The sequence below is a fragment of the Galeopterus variegatus genome, unplaced genomic scaffold, assembly GCF_000696425.1.
Source record: "Galeopterus variegatus unplaced genomic scaffold, G_variegatus-3.0.2 Scaffold729, whole genome shotgun sequence".
In the NCBI taxonomy this organism is placed as follows: Eukaryota; Metazoa; Chordata; class Mammalia; order Dermoptera; family Cynocephalidae; genus Galeopterus; species Galeopterus variegatus.
Window position 1 is genome coordinate 208,507 of NW_007726840.1, and position 19,690 is coordinate 228,196.

Genomic DNA, 19,690 nt, shown 5'->3' on the forward strand with positions numbered 1-19,690 from the left:
CTCCTTTCTTTTACATGCCATAACCCATCAGCAAACCCTGCCTTCAGTATGCACCCCGAGTCCAACAGTTTCTGCCACCTGCACAGTATCACCTTCATCGAAACTTCCATCAGCTGTCACCTAGAGTATTGCAAAGCCCTCCTAGCTGGTCTTGGGGCTTCCATCCTTGCCTCCTCCTACCCCCACCCCCAATCAACTTCTCATGAGTAACAAAGCTGCTGTCATACCTCTGTTCAAAACCCTTCTGTGGGGCCAGCCTGTGGCTCACTTGGGAGAGTCTGGTGCTGATAACACCAAGGCCACAGGTTCAGATCCCTATATAGGGATGGCCAGTTAGCTCACTTGGGAGAGTGTGGTGCTGATGACACCAAGTCAAGGGTTAAGGTCCCCTTACCAGTCATCTTTTAAAACAAACAAACAAAAACCCTTCTGTGACTCCCAATTCTCATTTGTTTATTTATTCAATCATTATTTATTATTGTCTACTATGTGCTAGGTACTGTTCTAGGTACTGAAGATAAAACGGAGAAGAAAACACAAAAATCTCTGCATTCGTGAAGCTTCCATTCTCATGGAGGGAGATGGACAATAAACACAAGTAAAACGCATAATATGTTAGGTGTCATGTGGAAAAACAATTCAGGGAAGATTGGGGGCCTTGAATTTAGTAGGGTGGTCAGGGAACTAGGGGCATCAGGAAGGCCTAATGTAAGGATTAAACAAAAGCCTGAAAGTAGAAAAGGCAGGTGCTAAAGAGCTACCTAGGAGCAGAACATTCTTTTTTTTTTTTTTTCCTTTTTGTCTTTTTTTACTGACCGGTAACGGGATCGCAACCCTTGGTGTTGCACCCGCACCGCACTCAGCCAGTGAGCGGGAACCGGTCTCTCTCCAGTGCGCCACCGGGCCGGCCCAGGGAGCAGAAAATTCTAGACAAAAGGCCCAGCAAGTGACAAAGCAGAAGTGTTCCTGGTGTATTTCCGGCACAAGGAAAAAGACATGGTGACAGTGGTGGAAATTGTGTGGGAGGGGAGACCAGCATCCATGTCAGAGAAGTAAAGGGGGCAGGATTCAGTCCTGTAGGTTCTCCATGGTTTTTCCCTCTGAATGAAATTGCAAGCCACTGGAGGTTTTGAGTAGAGGAGTGACTGGAGTTTTAAAGGATCACACTCTGGCTGCTGTGTGGAAGACCATGAGGAACAATGGTGGAGTCAGAGAGACCACTCAGGGAGCTGCTCCAATTATCCAGATGAGATACGGTGGGTTGGACCACGAAGGAAGATGGCAGCAGAGGTGGCAAATCTAATCCAAAAGCCTTACAATAGGGTACTGGCCTTCCTGATGAGTCCCACCTACCTCTCCAACCTTACTTACCTTATTCTTTCCTGTACCCCAACCCCACGGGCCACTACTAGGCACACAGGAGGTGTTTATTATGTATTGGTTGAGTCAATGAACAAATTAATGAATGATCCACCTGTAGATCATCAGCCCCTATTTAAATGTTAGGCATATAATCGGAACTCAAGAAATGTTTACATATGGAATATTGAACAATCCTGCAAAGTCCACGTTGTTATTCCTCTTTACAGCTGAGTTAAGACTTTTCCTGTAGCTTGAGGCTCAGACTGGGGAAGTTGTCCCCACTGGAGTTCCTTGGCACAGCCGAGTCTAGCCTCTGAGTCTTCCCAACTCTTAGCAGAACGAAGTCCAGGGCGCTGGGTGGAGAGTATTTGCCCTCAGGGTGAGTCACAGTGACTTCACGGGAGTTTCACCAAAAACGTCCCCGCCCGGTGGTGAAAAATCGGAAAATCTTGGGACCAAATGGTCACGTGCCGCAAGCCAGACGCGAGTCCTGAAAGTCCCCAGAAGGGTCCTCCCACGAGCCTCTTCCCACCCTCGGGCCACCGAGACGAAAGGACAGAGAGCCGCCCGCTTACGGCCGAGGCCCCGCCCCTCGCTCGCCGGCCCGCCCGCGCCTCCAGCGGAAGCCGGAAGCAAAAGTGGGCCGCGGCTCTGAACTCGGTGGTTTTGGAAGCTCGAAGGATGGGGGAGAAGATGGCGGAGGAGGAGTGAGTGGGTTTTTCCCGGGCGGCGGAGGAGGCAGGGCTGGGCCCCGGCGGGTGACAGCGAACTCCTCAGGCCGCCCTCCGGCCCTAGAAGGCGGAGCTCCTTGTGCTGGTTGGCCAGGACCGACCATGCCGGCGCCTACAAGGAGGGCGGGATGCGCAGGCCTGGGCTTAGTCGGGCCCTGCATTCTCCTTGAGGTCTGACCCTGGCCTGGGGATCGGCTGCCCAGCGCCGGCCCCGAAAGTGCAACCTATCTTTCACTTTTCCAGTTTTCGGTCATCTGAGGATTACTGAGCACTCCTCCGCCTCCTCCAGGAAGTCTTTTACACCCCCCCCCCCCCCCCTCCCCCCCCCCCCCCCCCCCCCCGGGAGATTTTTTTCCCCCCCCCCCCCCCCCACTTAGTCGCAGCCTCCTCTGTAACGATCAGTTTTCATGTCTGTTTCCTACACTAAGTTTCATTCATCCTAACTGTTGGCCATCGACTAAATTCCAGGCTCTGGGTAGATAAAAGAGGCAGACTAGGGGCTGGCCGGTGTGCTCAGTTGTTTAGAACACAGCCTTGTAACACCAAGGGTTCGGATCCCGTACCGGCTAGCCGCCAAAAAAAAAGAAAAAAGAGGGCAATCGGGAGCCGCTGTCAGGGAGTTTCCACTCTAGAGAGAAAAGAAGACCATAAGTAGACAAGGTGGTTTAAGATCGTGATAAGTGCTTTGTAGGAAATGGAATAGTGTTAGGGTGAGGGAGCCTACTCAGGAAGAAGTGATATTCAAGCTGAGAATTGAATAACCAGAAGGAGGAATGAAGGTAACATCAAGTTCAAAAGGCCTTAATCAAGAAAGGGCTTAGTGCTTTTGAGTGACAGGAAGAAAGGCAGATGGCCGGAATCTAGAGAGCAGTGAGGCTAGCTGTACCAGATGAGATAGAGAGGGGGTCTGTGTCCTCCAGGTACTTCAGAGCAGGGACCACTGTTAGTCCATGCATGTAGAGCACATTCTGTTGCATGTTATAGATTCCCTGTGTTTGTGGAATGAATATGTGAAGATTAACAAGGAACCCCTTGATTGATACTGGACTCCCTCATCTGATAACTTTTCAGATCTGTCTCTTGGCCAGATGGGGGTCATTTCATTTAGCCATCTTATGTACTTATTTATTTGGGGGCAGCTGACTGGGACAGGGATCTAACCCAGGACATTGGTGTTATCAGTGCCATTCTCTAACCAACTGAGCTAACTAGTTAGCCCTAGTCAGCTTATTTACTGAGCATCTGCTCTGTCCCAGACACTAAACTGGGCCTCAGCAGCGCAAAGCAAAAGAGGTGTGTAGCCCAATGATTTCTAATTTGGGTTTGAAGCTTGATTCTGCCACTGACTGAGATGTTAGCCATGTTACACAAACTGTCTGAGCCTAAGTTATTCATGGGTCAAAAAGGGAAAGTAATAGTATTCACCTCAGGCATGTTATGCCTATTAAGTGAGAAGTGATATATTACCTACTTCCTGGAATGAAGCATTGCTTAATAAATATTAATTGTTATAATCATAATTTCAATTATTATTATATCAGTATTGCACTAGTTCATAATCCCAACACAGTGTGAGGAGAGAGCTGTGGGAACGAAGAGGTGGGGTGGGTGAATTGGGGTGGGGTGGAGTGTTACAGAGGAGGTAACATTAGAGTCTTTTGAAATCTGAGGATTTTGTAAGGTAGGGTAGTATGTTCTGACCAGATCAACCACTGGGCAAATTCAGGTGATTCTTCAACTTGCAGAAATAATCCAAGGAAAAGAACGTAAGCTGGAGAAATAAAGACCCTAAATAAATAGTTTTGGACCTTGGAATGTTATGAGACTCCAGCCTGCCTCCCTTAAAATCCCCCATTAAGTGACACAGAGCAGGCAGCATTTCATTTCTATGCCAGTCCTGATTCCCCCTTGTTTCTGCCCTTTAAGTGACTGCATACAGGAGCGCCCAGGGCCACTAGTACCCTTGTACTGCACAGGCAGGCATTTTCTTAATCAGTTTCTCTCCAAGGTCTTCCTGTTTCTTGCAAGACTTGTGAATCTCCTAAAGCTCTTTGCCAGGTTCTCTTTCTGGTTCAAGGTGTGGGTGTTGATACTCCTTTTCTCTTTTATCTAATTCTGCTGCTTTTTATATCCAGCAGGTTCCCCAATACAACACATGAGGGTTTCAATGTCACCCTTCACACCACCCTGGTTGTCACAACAAAGCTGGTGCTTCCAACCCCTGCCAAGCCCATCCTTCCTGTGCAGACAGGGGAACAGGCTCAGCAAGAGGAGCAGTCAAGTGGCATGACCATCTTCTTCACCCTCCTCGTCCTAGGTGAATACGGAGATGCCCTTGGCTGCCATGTTTGTGTGCTCTGTCTGTATGGTTAACCCAGTCCCCACTGTTTTCTTTGTCAAATCTTCCTCTCATTTGGTTTTCACTTCAAAAACTAAGGGAAAATGACCAGTTCGTAACATAATAATAGGACACCCCTTTTCTTTACAAAATCATAGAGCTTAGCAGTTCGAAAGAACCCCTAATGTAATAACTTAGCCCTTGAATGAAAGAATTAAAGAATTTTTGAGCTAGAAAGAATCTTCAACACCTAGTTTTGTGGATTTTAAATTCCGCTCATACATGCGTGCGTACGCGTGTGTGTGTGTGTAGATGGTGGTAGCAGGAGGAGTAAAATGGGGGAGTATCCAACCTCTTGACCCTAGCTTTAACCAAAGCAGCATTTTGTCTATTATGTCAATTAGGTTTCCATGTAAGTTTATTTAGTTAAATATTTTGCTGTTATGAAAGAGCAGAAACCCTTGCCCCAGCACCCTGTTTTCCTCAACTTTTATCATTCTCATTAATCATGGCCATGACTTTTGTATATATCAGTACTACCTGTACTGTTATTTACTTATTTTTTTTTGGGGGGGGGGGGTGCCTGCCTGGTACAGGGATCTGAACCCTTGCTTGACCTTGGTGTTATAACATTGCATTCTAAGCTACTGAGCTAACTGGCCAGCCTGTGTTATTTACTTATGTAATATTTTTGTTTACATGGATTCACTCTCACAGACTTAAAATCTCATATTGTTCAATCTCTTCCTTTAGAGGGTGAGGAAGGGTCAACCCCGTGGCGCACTCGGAAGAGTGCTGCGCTGGGAGCTCAGCGGCACTCCTGCCGCAGGTTCGGATCCTATATAGGGATGGCTGGTGCGCTCACTGGCTGAGCGCGGTGTGGGTGACACCACGCCAAGGGTTGCGATCCCCTTACCGGTCACAAAAAAGACAAAAATAAATAAATAAATAAATAAAGGGTGAGGAAATTCAGGCCCAGGGAGGTGAAGAGATTGACATACCTGGTTATTGGGAAACTAGAAATGGATATCCATGTTACTAGACATCAGTCAAGAGGTTTAGATAAAAAACAAAAACTTAAATGCCTCTCAGAGACAGGAGACGGTAGACAACTGTTTTAGACAAAAGAAATCCAGTTAAAACTACGCAGCCACTTTTGATTAGTTGAATAAGGAAGAAATAGCTTAGAGTTTGACCCAAGTCCAAGCTCTTGTTTGAATGTGAAGTTGGTACGTTTTCTGCTTTTCTTTAATGATACCAAAGTCGTACTTCTAGTTAGAGTAGATCTTTTCAGAAGGTTGAAAGGAAGAACTAGGTTTTTATTGATGTCTGTTAGAACTGTTTTTTGTGGAAAAGTGTAACTTTCACATTTATTTTCAGACTCTGGTAAATGGTCAAAGAATTTTAATAATGTAGTCATTTTATTTGAAATTTTAAGACTCGTCTGTCATAGAGTTTTAGAAACTTTTAAATTGAATACCGAAAGTGTACAATACCCCATATAAATTTAATATACCCTGGTAGTTTTTTACCCTGTAAATAGTTGAATTCTATTTCAGGGGATTACTTCAACATTCAAGGACTCTTTTGTTTTGTTTTTCTTTTGTGATAGTAGTTTAATACAAAGAAGAAAAGCAGTTCTCATCTTGCTTAATAAATCTTTAGTAGCGGAAGTCTTCCTTTGGGATTAAGTAGTATTATTAATCTTTACATTGCTGTCAACTTGATACATAAGAGAATATAAATGGGAGGCCTGGAAGAAACTTTTGTAATCACCTGTTTAAAGGTGGGGTGAAAAGTATAAGACTTTCAAAGTAACTTTCAGGGTGTAGAGCCTTTAAGATTAGCTATGCCAGAGACTATAAAACAGGTTTTAATAATGTGTTTTTAAATCTAGGCAAAATCCTGCTCCGTGGGGCTGGCCCGGTGGCTCACTGCTACAGTGTGCCGCTTGGGAGCACGGCGGCACTCCCGCCGAGGGTTCGGATCCCACATACAGACCGGTTCCCGCTCACTGGCTGAGCGAGGTGCGGGTGCAGCACCGAGGGTTGCGATCCCATTGCCGGTCCCGGTCCGGTACGGGTGTGACACTGAGGGTTGCGATCCCGTTGCTGGACACGAAAAAAGACAAAAAAAAAAAAAAAATCCTGCTCCGTGTTGATACATCTTTGGGGCTAGAAAGGGCTGAACTGTATTTAATAGTGCTGTGTATTTCTCCTGGATTGGCTTCTCTTCAAATAGATCATACACTTAGACTCTAGAGTCACACTAATGTTAGGTGGGTTTTATTTTCACCTAATCAGATTCTTCATAGTTTATGAGTTGGTATCTCCATGATGAGTAGGTTGGTGTGCACTAGCAGAATGGAATGACGCTTTCATTTTAAGTAAATGTGAAGGCATTTTTCCCTCTGTTCATGTATATTATCATTTAGTGCTGGTTAGATGTCCAAACAATGTAAATTTGATAAGATGAAAAAAAAAATTACTAGTAATAGATAACTTGCTAACTCACTAACTATGTGAACTATAATGAATTGAGGGAAATCAGTCCATACTTTATTCTAGACCTCAGAACTCCTGACCTGGAACTTACTACTTTTGCTTACAATTTTAATTAATTCACATGAAATTGTAACTTTTTTGTTTTGTAAGCACATTACAGGATGACATGTGTCCCTTTTTGTTGAGAAGGGATGCTAATACTCTGGGTACTTTCTTTTTTTTTGGTTGCTGGCAGGTACAGGGATCTGAACCCTTGACCTTGGTGTTACAACACCACACTCTAACCAGATGAGCTAACTGGCCAGCCCTGTGGTTACTTTTGACTTTTAGAGGCTTGAAATCAGTTGACTTGCATTTAACCCTTGCTGATCTTTGACTTATGAGAAATAATAATGAGTCATTGTTATTGACTTACAATTAACTATTAACATCATTTGACACACACATTTTATGGACCATTAAACTTAATGGAGTTATTAAAATGGACATGTCTGTGCTTTTTTTTTTTTTTTTTTCCTTTTTGTCTTTTTTACTGACCGGCAACGGGATCGCAACCCTCGGTGTCACGCCCGTACCGGGGACCGGCAACGGGATTGCAACCCTCGGTGTTGCGCCTGCACCGTGCTCAACCAGTGAGCGGGAACCGGTCTCCACATGGGATCCGAACCCTTGGCGGGAGCGCCGCCGCGCTCCCAAGCGGCGCACCCTCCAGTGCGCCACCGGGCCGGCCCAACATGTCTGTGCTTTAATATATTTTTCATAATTACTACTTCAGGCATGAAATATTGGAGGCACATTAACTAATGGTATACACACCCTTCATACCACACAGAAGTTTTTGTTCTTTCTTGCTGTTTTTTCCAAGTATACTTGAAAACAAATGCTTGTATTTGTATATACATATGTATATTCATAAACACGTATACATTAACAGGTACATACATGTTCAGACTTTGGAGTTTGTTTTAACATAAATGAGTCCTATAGCTTGTTTTTTCATATTACACAGGATGTCTTGGAGATCTTTCTATGTTGGTGTTTTCTATATGTCGCATTCTCTTTTTTTATCACAGTAAAATACACATGATGTAAAATTTACCGTTTTAACCATCTTAAAGTGTACAATTCAGTGGCATTTAGTATGTTCACAATGCTGTGCAAGCATCATCACTATATAGTTCCAGAACATTTTCCTCACCCCAAAGGGAAACGTTAAAAGCAGTCACTCCCCATTTCTCCTTCCCCTAATCCCTGACAATCACTGTCCTGCTTTTTGTCTCTAGAAATTTGCTTATTCAGAATATTTCATATAAATGGAATCATACAATATGTGGCTTGTTGTGCTGGCTTCTTTTACTTAGCACAGTGTCTTCATTTTTCATCCATGTCATAGTGTAGCATATGTTAGAATTTCATTTCTTTTTATGGCTGAATAATATTCCAGTATATGGACATACTACATTATGTTTATTCATTCATCAGTTGATAGACATTTGGGTTGTTTCCACCTTTTGGTTTGGGTTTTTGTCCTTTGGGTTTTTTTTTTTTTTTTGGCAGAGGGGTGGCTGGCCAGTATGGGGATCTGAACTCTTGACCCTGGTGTTATAACACCATGCTCTAACCAACTGGTGTTTCCACATTTTGGCTATTGTGAAGAATGCTGCTATGAACATTTGTGTACAAGCTTTTGTGTGGATGTATGTTTTTATTTCTCTTGGATATTTACCTAGGAGTGGAATTGCTGGGTTAAACTCTGTGTTTAACTTTCTCAGGAGCTACCAAACTGTTTTCCACAAGTTTGTACTGTGGTACAAGGGTTCCAATATCTCCACATCCTTGTCAAGACTTGTTATTTTCTGCTTTTGTGTTTTTAAAAATTATAGCCGTCCTAGTGGGTGTGAAGTCATATTTCGCTGTAATTTTGATTTGCATTTCCCTAATGATTATTGATGTTCAGCATCTTTTCATGTGATTATTCGCTATTTGTATATCTTCTTTGGAGAAATGTCTATTCAGGTCCTTTGTCTATTTTTCAATTGTAGTGTTTCTTTGTTGTTGAGTTGTAGGAGTTCTTTATATAATCTTTATATGTTCTATTTACTTGACCATTATCAGATATATGATTTGCAAATATTTTTTTTTTTTGTCTTTTTTCCGTGTCCGGCAACGGATCGCAACCCTCAGTGTTGCCCCCGTACTGGACCGGGGACTGGCAACGGGATTGCAACCCTCGGTGTTGCTCCCGCGCCTCGCTCAGCCAGTGAGCGGGAACCGGTCTGTATGTGGGATCCAAACCCTCGGACGGGAGCGCCGCCGTGCTTCCCAAGCAGCGCACTATCCAGTGCGCCACCGGGCCGGCCCGATTTGCAAATATTTTTGTCTTTTTAGACCTATCCTTTTTAATGGCTGAAGACCATTACCTGACTTCGATAAATCTCATATTTATCTCTTTCTCTCAATAGATGGTTTTCCCTTTTGCTCTTAAAGCTATAAATAGATGTTTGATTTATGTATGAGAATAAACTTTTTAAATTAATTTTTTATTTCATTTTTTCTTTTTTTTATTGTAACATAGTTGATTGTACATGTCTGTAGGGTGCAAAGTTCAATATCAATATCTGTGTACAATATGTGATGCTCAAATCAGGATAGTTAGTATACTCAGCAGTATACAATGTAACATACAGTGCTTTTTGTGGCCCTTTACCCCCTCTCCCTTTCCCATTTTTCAACTCTGGTAACCTCAGTTCTGTTCTCCTTTTGAAAGTTCAGTGTATTTTTGTGATTGTTGTGTCTTTCTCTTCTTTTTAAAATTTATTTGTTTATTTCTTAGCTATCACTTAAGAGTAAAGACATGCAGTATTTCTCTTTCTCTGCCTGGCTTATTTCACTTAACATGATTTTCTCTAAGTTCATCATGTTGCTGCGAATGGCAGTATTTCATCATTTTTTATGGTAGAGTAGTATTTTGTTGTGTAAATATACCACATTTTCCTTACCCAGTTGTCTGATGATGGACATTTGGGTTGGTTCCAATTTTTGGCTGTTGTAAGTAGAGCTGCGATAAACATGGGAGTGCAGGTATCCCTTTGACATGATGATTTCCATTCCTTTGGGTATATACCCAGCAGTGGAATTGCTGGATTGTATGGCAGTTCTATCTGTAGTTGTTTCAGGAATATCCATATAGTTTTCCATAATAGCTGCACCAATTTACAGTCCCACCAACAGTGTAGGAGGGTTCCCCTTTCTCTACCAGCATTTATTATTCTCTGTCTTTTTTGATAATAGCCAGTCTGACTGGGGTGAGATGATATCTCATTGTGGTTTTGATTTGCATTTCACTGATGCTGAGTGATGTTGACCATTTTTCCATGTATCTGTTGGCCATTTGTATATCTTCCTTTGAGAAATGCCTATTCAGCTCTTTTGCCCATTTTTTAATTGGGCTATTTGTCTTGTTGCTTTTAAGTTGTTTCAGTTCCTTGTATATTCTGGGTATTAATCCTTTGTTGGATGCATAGTTTGCACATATTTTCTCCCACTCTGTAGATTCTCTTTTTACTCTGTTAGTTGTTTCTTTTGCTGTTCAGAAGCTTTTTAGTTTGATATAATCCCATTAGTTTAATTTTCCTTTTGTTACCTATACTTTGGGGGTCATATTTGTAAAGTCTTTGCCCAGTCCTACCTCCTGAAGTGTTTCCCCTATGTTTTCTTTTATGAGTTTTATAGTTTTGGGTCCTATATTTAAGTTTTTAATCCATTTTGAGTTGATATTGGTATACGGCGAGAGGTATGAGTCTAGTTTTATTTTTCTACATGTGGATGTTCAGTTTTCCCAGCACCATTTATTGAAGAGGCAGTCTTTTCCCTAATGTGTGTTCTTGGTGACTTTGTCAATGATCAGATGGCTGTAAAAGTTTGTGGGGTTTTTTTTGGGTTCTCTGTTCTGTTCCATTGGTCCATGTGCCTGTTTTTATGCTAGTACCATGCTGTTTTGGTTATTGTAGCTTTGTAGTATAATCTGAAGTCAGGTAGTATTATGCCTCCAGCTTTATTTTTTTTTGCTCAGGATTGCTTTGGCTATTCGGGGTCTTTTGTTGTTCCATATGAATGTTAGGATTGTCTTTTTCTATTTCTTTGAAGGCTGTCATTGGTGTTTTGATGGGGAGTGCATCAAATCTATAGATCGCTTTGGATAGTATGGACAGTTCCACAATGTTAGTTCTTCCAATCCTAGAACATGGAATGTTTTTCCATCTTTTTGTGTCCTCTTCAATTTCTTTCAACAGTGATTTGTAGTTCTTGTTGTAGAGCTCTTTCACCTCCTTGCTGTAGCCTGCTGCTTAATCTCTCAGTTGTGTTTTTTATTTCATTGAATGACTCCTTCAGTTCCATGAGTTCTGGTACATTCTTTTTTAAAGTATTAATCTTTGTAGATTTCCTCCTTCATATCCTGAATAGCATTGCTTAGTTCATTGTGTTGTCTAACTGTGTCTTCTTATAAACCTTGAGTTTCTTTATGATTTTTACTTGGAATTCCTTTTCAGTCATTTTAAGGGTTTCCTGCTCTGTGGGGTCTGGTTCTTGAAAGTTATTATATACCTTTTGTGGACTCAGATTTTCTTGATTTTTCATATTTTTCGTATCTCTACATTAATGTCTGGTCATCAGGTAGAGCAGTTACTTCTTCTATTACTCTCCTTCCCTGGACTCTGCTAGTGACCTTCCTTATGTCAATTCAATTGAGTAGTCAGCGATCCACCTGCTGCTTCAGTGGCAGCGGGTGCTGTGGCTGTTGCTGTGGTAGTAGGCCGCCCTTGTGGTGGTGGTGGCTTTGGTATGCTGCCGACATGGCAGTGGTGGCTCCAGTGGTGGTGGCTGCTTACACAACGGTGGTGGCTGCTCACACAATGATGGTGGCTGCTCACACAACAATGGTGGCTGCCTGGTGGTGGTGGTGGTGGCAGTTGGACAAGCTCCCTGCTTGGCTACGGTGTTCACAGTAGTGGCTCATGCAGCTATGGTGTCCACAGCAGCAGTGGGGTTATCTTACGGCGGCTGCAACTGCCTCCCTGGTGTCTGTCATGTCTTTGGTGGCAGCACAGTTACCTCATGGGAGTGGCAGCAGAACCAGCACCTGCAACTGCCTCCCTTGCATCTGTGGTGTCCACAGCGGCAGTGGGGTTACCTCATGGGGGCAGCAGCAGCAGTGCTAGCGGCCATACCTGCCTTTCTTACATCTGTGGTCTCCACAGTGGCAGCAGGATTACCTTGTCGGGGTAGCAGTGGCACTGATGGTTGCAGTAGCCTCTGTCGTGTCTGCGGTGTCTGTAGTGGCAGAGGGGTTACCTCATAGGGGTAGCCGAAGTGGTGGTGGCTGCCTCCCTCACGTCTGCAGTGTCCTTGGCAACAGTGGGGTTATGTTGTGGCCATGGCAGTGTCGCTGGTGGTGGCAACTGGCTCCCTTGCATCAGTGGTATCCTTGGCAGCAATGGGGTGGCAGCATCAGCAGTGTCTGCAATTGCCTCACTTGTGTCTGCAACGTCCTTGGCAGCAGCAAGGTTAACTCGTGGCAGCAGCAATGATGTGGTGTTTGCAGCTGCCTCTCTCGCGCCTGTGCAGTCCACTGCTGCAGCGATCGGCCACCTGCAGGACTGCTGCTCTATGGGGAGCTGCTCTGTGATGGGCAATGGTTCTGGGACCAGACAGTGGCTCTGGTGACTGCAGTGGCAGTGGGCGCATTTCAATCTTCTTCTGCAGGAGGAACGCACCCTGAGCAACTCTAGTCTGCTATCTTCCTGGAAGTCCCACTTTAAATTAATTTTTTAAAATCCAGCATGGCACAAGGGAAGAGCAGAAACTAACTCAACTCCCTAGATCTATTTTCTGTCTACTTGTATGCTAATGTACCTTTTTGTTTGTTTGTTTTGTTTCCTGACAGTAGGCATGCTCATTGGTCACATATTGTGCTTGTGCATTGGAACTTTTCTTTTTCTTCTTTTATGTTTTGGTTTCTGGCCAGTATAGCAATTGACCCCTGGACTTTGGTGGTGTTAGCACCAAGCTCTAACCAGCCAGCCCAGAGTTTTTTCTTGCTCCTAGTATTTAATGTAGGATCTTTCTAACGGGATTAAATATTTATATTAAAATAACACCACAGATTGATAGTTTAAAGCACAGAATGAAAGGAGGACAAAATTTCTATATTTACAACTGTTTCCTTTTTCTGGCCACCTGGTTCTTTTTGGTGGCATTGACGAAATCTAATTTATCTTTGTGAGCTGTGATGGTGGCCATTTAACAGCCATGCAGATTGTTTAAACATTTCTTTTAAAAAAATACGACAAAATTATTTTTAGTACTACTAAAATAATACTGTGATTGATGAAATGGTATACCACCTACATGCCTAATAAAAAAAAAAAAGAGACATGTACTCTGACATTTGGACTGTGAAATTATATTCAGGAAAGGTTTATGTGAGAGTATGCTCATTTTTTTTTTTTTTTGTCCAGAAACACTCCTTTCAAATAGTTTTACATCCTCTTCTTTTCTTCTGTAACAACACCTCTGTGAGGAAAGTCAGCCATTATTCCTGTTTTGGAGTTTGAGGATTGAAGGCAGCCAGCTGGGAGCGAGGTGGTGGGGTGTGTGAACCATGGTTAGGAGCACAGGGTTGGAATCAGACTCAACACTGCAGCACCTACCGGTGGTGCGACGTCTGTAAAGCCTCAGTTTTCTCATCTGTAATCAAAGGAGATAATGGTAATAACAGCTAGTTCAGAGGGGAATTGGGGGGTTAAATGAGTCAGTATATGGGAAGTGTTCAGCATAGTTCCTGGCTCATGGGAAGCCCTCAAGCAAGGGGAATGGCAGTACCCAGCCGTACTAACCGGGGAGCAGGAGTGTCCCATTTCAGATCTTCTTGATGCTCTTGTCACCAAATCATAGTATTCACTTTTTCCTGTTTGTAAAACACCCTTGCTTTTTTCTATATTAAAAGAGAGTCAGTCACATGGTGTCAAAATATTTCATGTCGGCATAATTTGTTTTGCAATTATATTTATGTAAAAGTGATTACTTTTATTGACTTCCTCCTCACCATTTAGAGTTTTCCAGTTGATGATTACTTCAAAAGAGTTGAGGACCATTTCTCCAAATCAAGAAATTTGAATAATTTTAAATGGTTGTATAAGGTTTAACAGCTTATGAAAAATAGTAGATTTCTGTTGCTCTTCCAGCATAACTGGAAAATGAACTAATTCAGGCATAAAAAGAAGTATAGAGAAGATATAATAAACACTATAAATCTACCTTCAGGTTAAGAAATAAAAAATTAAAAATACAAATGAAGTTCACTGTGTCATTGCCAATTGTCCATTTTTCTTTTTTTTTTTTTAAAAGATGACCGGTAAGGGGATCTTAACCCTTGACTTGGTGTTGTCAGCACCACGCTCAGCCAGTGAGCAAACCGGCCATCCCTATATGAGATCCGAACCCGGGGTCTTGGTGTTATCAGCACCACACTCTCCCAAGTGAGCCACGGGCCGGCCCAAATTGTCCATTTTTCTGACAGCCCCCTAGAAGTAACCACTGCATTGAACTTGGTGTTTATCATTCAAAATCAGGCTTTTTTAACAATGTCTTATTTTTTTCCCACAGCTATTTGCATCATATTGGTGCATTTACTGATCCGATACAGATTACATTTCTTGCCAGAGAGTGTTGCTGTCGTTTCTTTAGGTAAGTGCTTATTGGTGATCCTATGATAGAAGCAGTAACAATAACTACCATTTTTTGAGTGCCTCCTTAGTGCCAGGAACCATAAGAGGTGCATTACATACCTGATCTCATTTAATCCTCACTGCAACCTGCCATAAGGGTGTTATGATCCCTTTTACAGCTCAGAGAAGGGTGGTGACCTTCTGAACATCATGTAGAAGCTCCATAAGGGTGTTATGATCCCTTTTACAGCTCAGAGAAGGGTGGTGACCTTCTGAACATCATGGATGAAGCTCATGGATACAGCTCAATGGATACAGCTCAAAGGCCCTTCCTAGGGCCTTCTACTTCTTGTAGAACTGCCTTTGGGGCATATTGACCTCTGCTGCTAGGCTAGCTGATATCCACTCAACTAAGGCAGGTAATTGACACTTAATTCATAGACTTGTCAAATTTTACAACTAGAAGGATACTCTGACTTTACAGTTTACGAAAGAGAAATGACTCAGTATCAAAGTCAGACATAAAGTCTTCAGAAAGCATTTCATTTTATCCCACTTAGATGTCTCTCTTTTGTTTCCTGTGGCAACTGTTAAGATAATTAGCTTCTAGTTGGAGTGAATGAATCAGTGTAATAACAGATGTGAAAGCATGTGCAAGTTCATTGAAGTGGTTAGTGAAGGAAGCAGGGACTTTTCAGTTAAGTACTGAATTCACGGCTAACGTGGGTGGGGATGCTTTGAGGCACAGAAAATAAAGTTTTACTAACATCCAAAGCTTTTATCAGTTTATTGTATTGTTACTTGTACTAGTTTCCGCTTGCCTACTGATATTTAATTTTTCCTTATCACCACTGATGTTTTATAACTTCATTTTCTTTGCTTTGTAGATCTTGTTGAGTGGAGTAGCAATTCTTTCAAAATATAGCTGTGGAAATGAACATTCAGACTATTCACTGGTCTCTCCTTCCCTCCTGTATCTTCCCTAGTCTTCACAGTACTACTAAGTGCCAGATTCTGGCATATGAACTTTTACATTACCACCTCATTTAAGCCTTATAACCTTCAGGTGATACTGTATTTTAAGGAACATGCCCTAGATAGTATTGATCTTCAGTGTAGAGTTGGAAACCAGTTTTGCTCAAAGAATTCCTGTTCTCTATTTAGCAGATTCTTTAGTTGTAATCTTGGCAGATTCTAACAACCATAGACAACAAGATAGCTCTAAGAATGGAAGACTCATTTATTAACATTCCTTTTTTGCTATTAGGCACGTTGGAAATACCTACATAGCTAAGACTCATTATTCTGGGGCATTCAGTAAAGGCTTAAAAAACCACTCCAAGGAATTTACAATTTTGTGATCAGTTTCATAATTTCTTTCTTTCTTCTTTTTTTTTTTTTTGTGTGTGACCATAGATAGGAGCCAACAGTTTCGTACTTTTTTAAGAATGAAAATTATAGTTGGTGTCTATTTAGGTATCATGCACATGGAAATTAAACTGATAGTTCTTATAATTTGGTTTGGAATGTCAGGATATTTACTCTCTCTTGAATGTTTGGGTAACTGCTGCTAACTGAACACCAATGCTTACATTAGGACTTACAGCAGACATTATCGGTTGCCTACCCAAGAATCGTTTCCCCCTTCTTCCTTGAAAATAGAATCCTATTTTGACCTGGTGTCCTGCCACAGTGTGCTCAAGATGGGCTCCTCCAAGTCAAGATTGGTCTCTGTCATCATGGTAATTCTATTCTCCTTTGCCAATGATTGCTTGAGAGGTGTGAAGGCAGCGAGGCAGTGTGAAACCCAGTTCTGGCCAGTGACACTAAAAGAAAGTGTGCTGGGGTGGTGGGTCCTGGAAAATGTTTTCCCCTCTCATCAGAACAAGAGAAAGTTTCAAGTCTTGTGGATGCAGTTTTCCATTTCTCAACAGCGCTACTCCTTTTTTTGGCTCCACTCTCAGGTAGGCTCTCTCTCTGTGGTAAGCCCTTACAGCAGCAATTGCAGTGGAAAAGATGGCCTCCTCTTCCCTCTGTCACCAGAAGTTGTAGGATGAACTCTGACCCCGTGGCCACCTCTGAATTGGGGACAGAGTGGAGTGGTGTTGAGGTCAGCCAAAGTTCTCCATCTGCGAGTTTCATTTCTTCGTTGTTGTTGCAGAAGTATTTGTAGCCTGTATAGCCTGGTCTTGAGAGAAGTGATGGAAAGTAAGTCTTGCTTTCACTACTTGTTTGCTAACTCAGGTGATTGGAAAGCTAAGAGCACTTCCAGGGAAAGAGTGCCGGGGTTCAGAAAGTATTTTTTTATGTATTAGAGGACATTTGATTAGAATTTGGAAATGCTGACAAAGCTATCAAAATAGTTCTGTATTTCATAAAGTGATAGAAGTTGAAGGAAAACTTTTTTCTCTAACTGGATCAAAGTATAACAAAATATTGAGATATCTACCATTTCCAAATTTCCAACTTTTGTGTCAAAAAAGAATCCAGATCAAGCTGCCAGAGAAAGTGCGTTTTTCTTTCTTTTAGGGATTAATTTTCCTAGCCTACCTCTTCTAGTCAGAAGTTACTTTTTATTTTTTTTTTAATTTTTATTTTTTTAGTGGCTGGCTGATATGGGGATCCAAACCCTTGACCTTGCTCTAACACCATGCTCTAACCAACTGAGCTAACTGGCCAGCTCCTGAAGTTACTTTTTAGTCTGCAATCATTTAGAGACATTATTGGCCTTTTGCTTTATGGCTAAGTGTTCAGAGTTCCTAAGAAATTGTTGGTATAGATAGAAAAGGACCACCTGCACTCTAAAAGCACATTTCCCTCCTTCTACTTTATTGAATTTCCAAATGAGTGTCCAGCCATTTTTTATTCTTTGTAAAAACATAGCATTGACATGAAGTTCTAGGGCTGGCAGGCTAACTCGGTTATAGCACGGAGCTATAACACCAAGGTCAAGAATTTGGATCTCTGTACTGGCCACCTGCCTAAAATAAAATAAAATAAAAAACACGAAATTCTAAAGAGGTTTCCTTGGCTCATCTTCAAAGCTTTCAGGATACTTTCTATACTTTCTGTAATTCTGTAGTTTGGTCCTTTTCCTTTGCTTATAACAAAATACATGGAACTGGGTGATTTATAAAGAAAATGAAATTTATTGCTTACAGTTTCTGAGCCTGGGAAGTTCAAAATCCATCTGGTAGTGGCAACAGTGAACCAGGGGTCTCACAGTGTAAGATGGTGGAAGCAGAGAGAGAAGAGAGAGAGATAGCTCCTCATGTACTCTCCTTTTAAAGCCCTCAACCACACCCCTGACCACCGTTATTAATCCATTCACTACAGCATAGTCCTACAATCCAATCACCTCTTCAAGGCCCCAACTTTCAGTTACCATAATAGGATTTCCCACTGTCAATAGCTAACAGTGGGGATTAAGCCTCAATGAGGTGAGGGGGGCGGGCACCCAGTCTACAGCATTCTGCCCCTGACCCGGCAAATTCATGTCCTTTTCACACACAAATACATCCACTTCATCTCTAAAGTCTTAACATGTTTCAACTCAAAAGTCCAAAGTTCAAAGTCCCATCTCTGAAATCAAAACAAGTTATCTACTTCCAAGATACGATGGTGGGACAAGCATAGGGTATGTATTCCCATTCCAAAAGGGAGAAATATGCCAAAAGAAAGGTATAAACAGGTCCTAAGCAAGTCCAAAACCCAGCAGGGCAGGCATTAAATCTCAAAGCTGGCGAGTCATGTACGTTGACTCCATATTTGATGTCCTTTGCATGCTGGTGTGGGAGTTGGGTCCCCAAGTTCTTGGGTAGCTCTGATCCTATGGCTTTCCTGGTTTCAGGCTACACTTCAGCTCTCACAGGCTAGTGTTCCACTCTGGTAGGTGCACAGGTCTGGGATCTTCATGGCTGTCTCACTCTCACGGCTCCACTAGGCATGGCACTGATGGAGTTTTTCTGCTGCAACTCTGACCCAATGTTTCTGCTTGGCATTGCTCTAGCGAAGGCTGTCTGTGGTGACTCTGCCCCTGCAACAGATCTCTTCCTGGGCCCCCAGACTTTTCCATACATCCTTTGAAATCAGGGTGGAGGCTCCCAAGCCCTCACAGCTCTGGCATTCTGCAAGCCTGCAGACCCAAAAACATGTGGATGCCACTAAGGCTTCTGGCTTGTATTTTCCAAAGCTGCACATCCAGCCACAGCTGGGGGCAATTTAGCCACAGCTGGAGTAGCCAAAGCAGCTGGGGTACTGGTGCTAGAAACAGCTTCCCAAGGTGGCTCTGGGCAGCAAGCCCATGGAGGGCACATCAGGCCTATTCCCCAAGACCATTCTGTTTCCCTAGGCCTTTAGGCCTGAAATGGATGGGTTGGCCCCAGAGGCTTCTGCAATGCCTTCAGGGCCTTTTTCCCCTTTTCTTGGTAATCCCTTTCTTTTGTACTAATCATTTTAGCACTACTGCATTTTTATTCTGAAAATGGTTATTGCTTCTCTACCACATGGCCAGGTTGCAAATTTTCCAAATCTTTACACTCTGCTTCCCTTTTAAATTCTGGTTTTATGTTGTGCCTTTGCTGCCATATCTCAGTGTAGGCTGTTACAGTTGGCCATGCAGGTTCCTCAAGGCTTTGCTGCTTAGAAATTTCTTCTGCCAAATACTCTGGTTCACAACTTTTTAAAAAAATTTTTTATTGAGTATAATTGATTATACATATTTTGGGGGTTCAACATTGACATATATTGATCAAATCAATATTACTTACATAAGTATTGTTACAAATTGTACTTACTCTTGGGCCGAGCCCATGGCGCACTCGGGAGAGTGCAGTGCTGGGAGTGCAGCAGCGCTCCCGCCGCAGGTTCAGATCCTATATAGGGATGACCGGTGCGCTCACAGCGCTCACTGGCTGAGCACGGTGCGGCCGGTTTCAAAAAGGACAAAAAAAAAAAAAAAAAAAACCAAATTGTACTTACTCTTTATGCTCCTTGTCCAAGCTCCCCCCCCCCCCCCCCCCCCCCCCC

General features: G+C 42.7%; 1 protein-coding gene across 1 annotated transcript in view; it reads left to right on the forward strand.

The window, feature by feature from the left end:
• Positions 1–2,013: 2,013 nt before the first annotated feature.
• SLC9A8 (solute carrier family 9, subfamily A (NHE8, cation proton antiporter 8), member 8) overlaps positions 2,014–19,690 on the forward strand; it is an 85,942-nt gene continuing 68,265 nt past the window's right edge. The window contains exons 1-3 of the mRNA XM_008571842.1: positions 2,014–2,069; positions 4,232–4,410; positions 14,601–14,681. Of these exons, the coding sequence (XP_008570064.1) occupies positions 2,044–2,069; positions 4,232–4,410; positions 14,601–14,681 (286 nt within the window). The 5' untranslated portion in view covers positions 2,014–2,043. The remainder of the gene's footprint in view (positions 2,070–4,231; positions 4,411–14,600; positions 14,682–19,690) is intronic.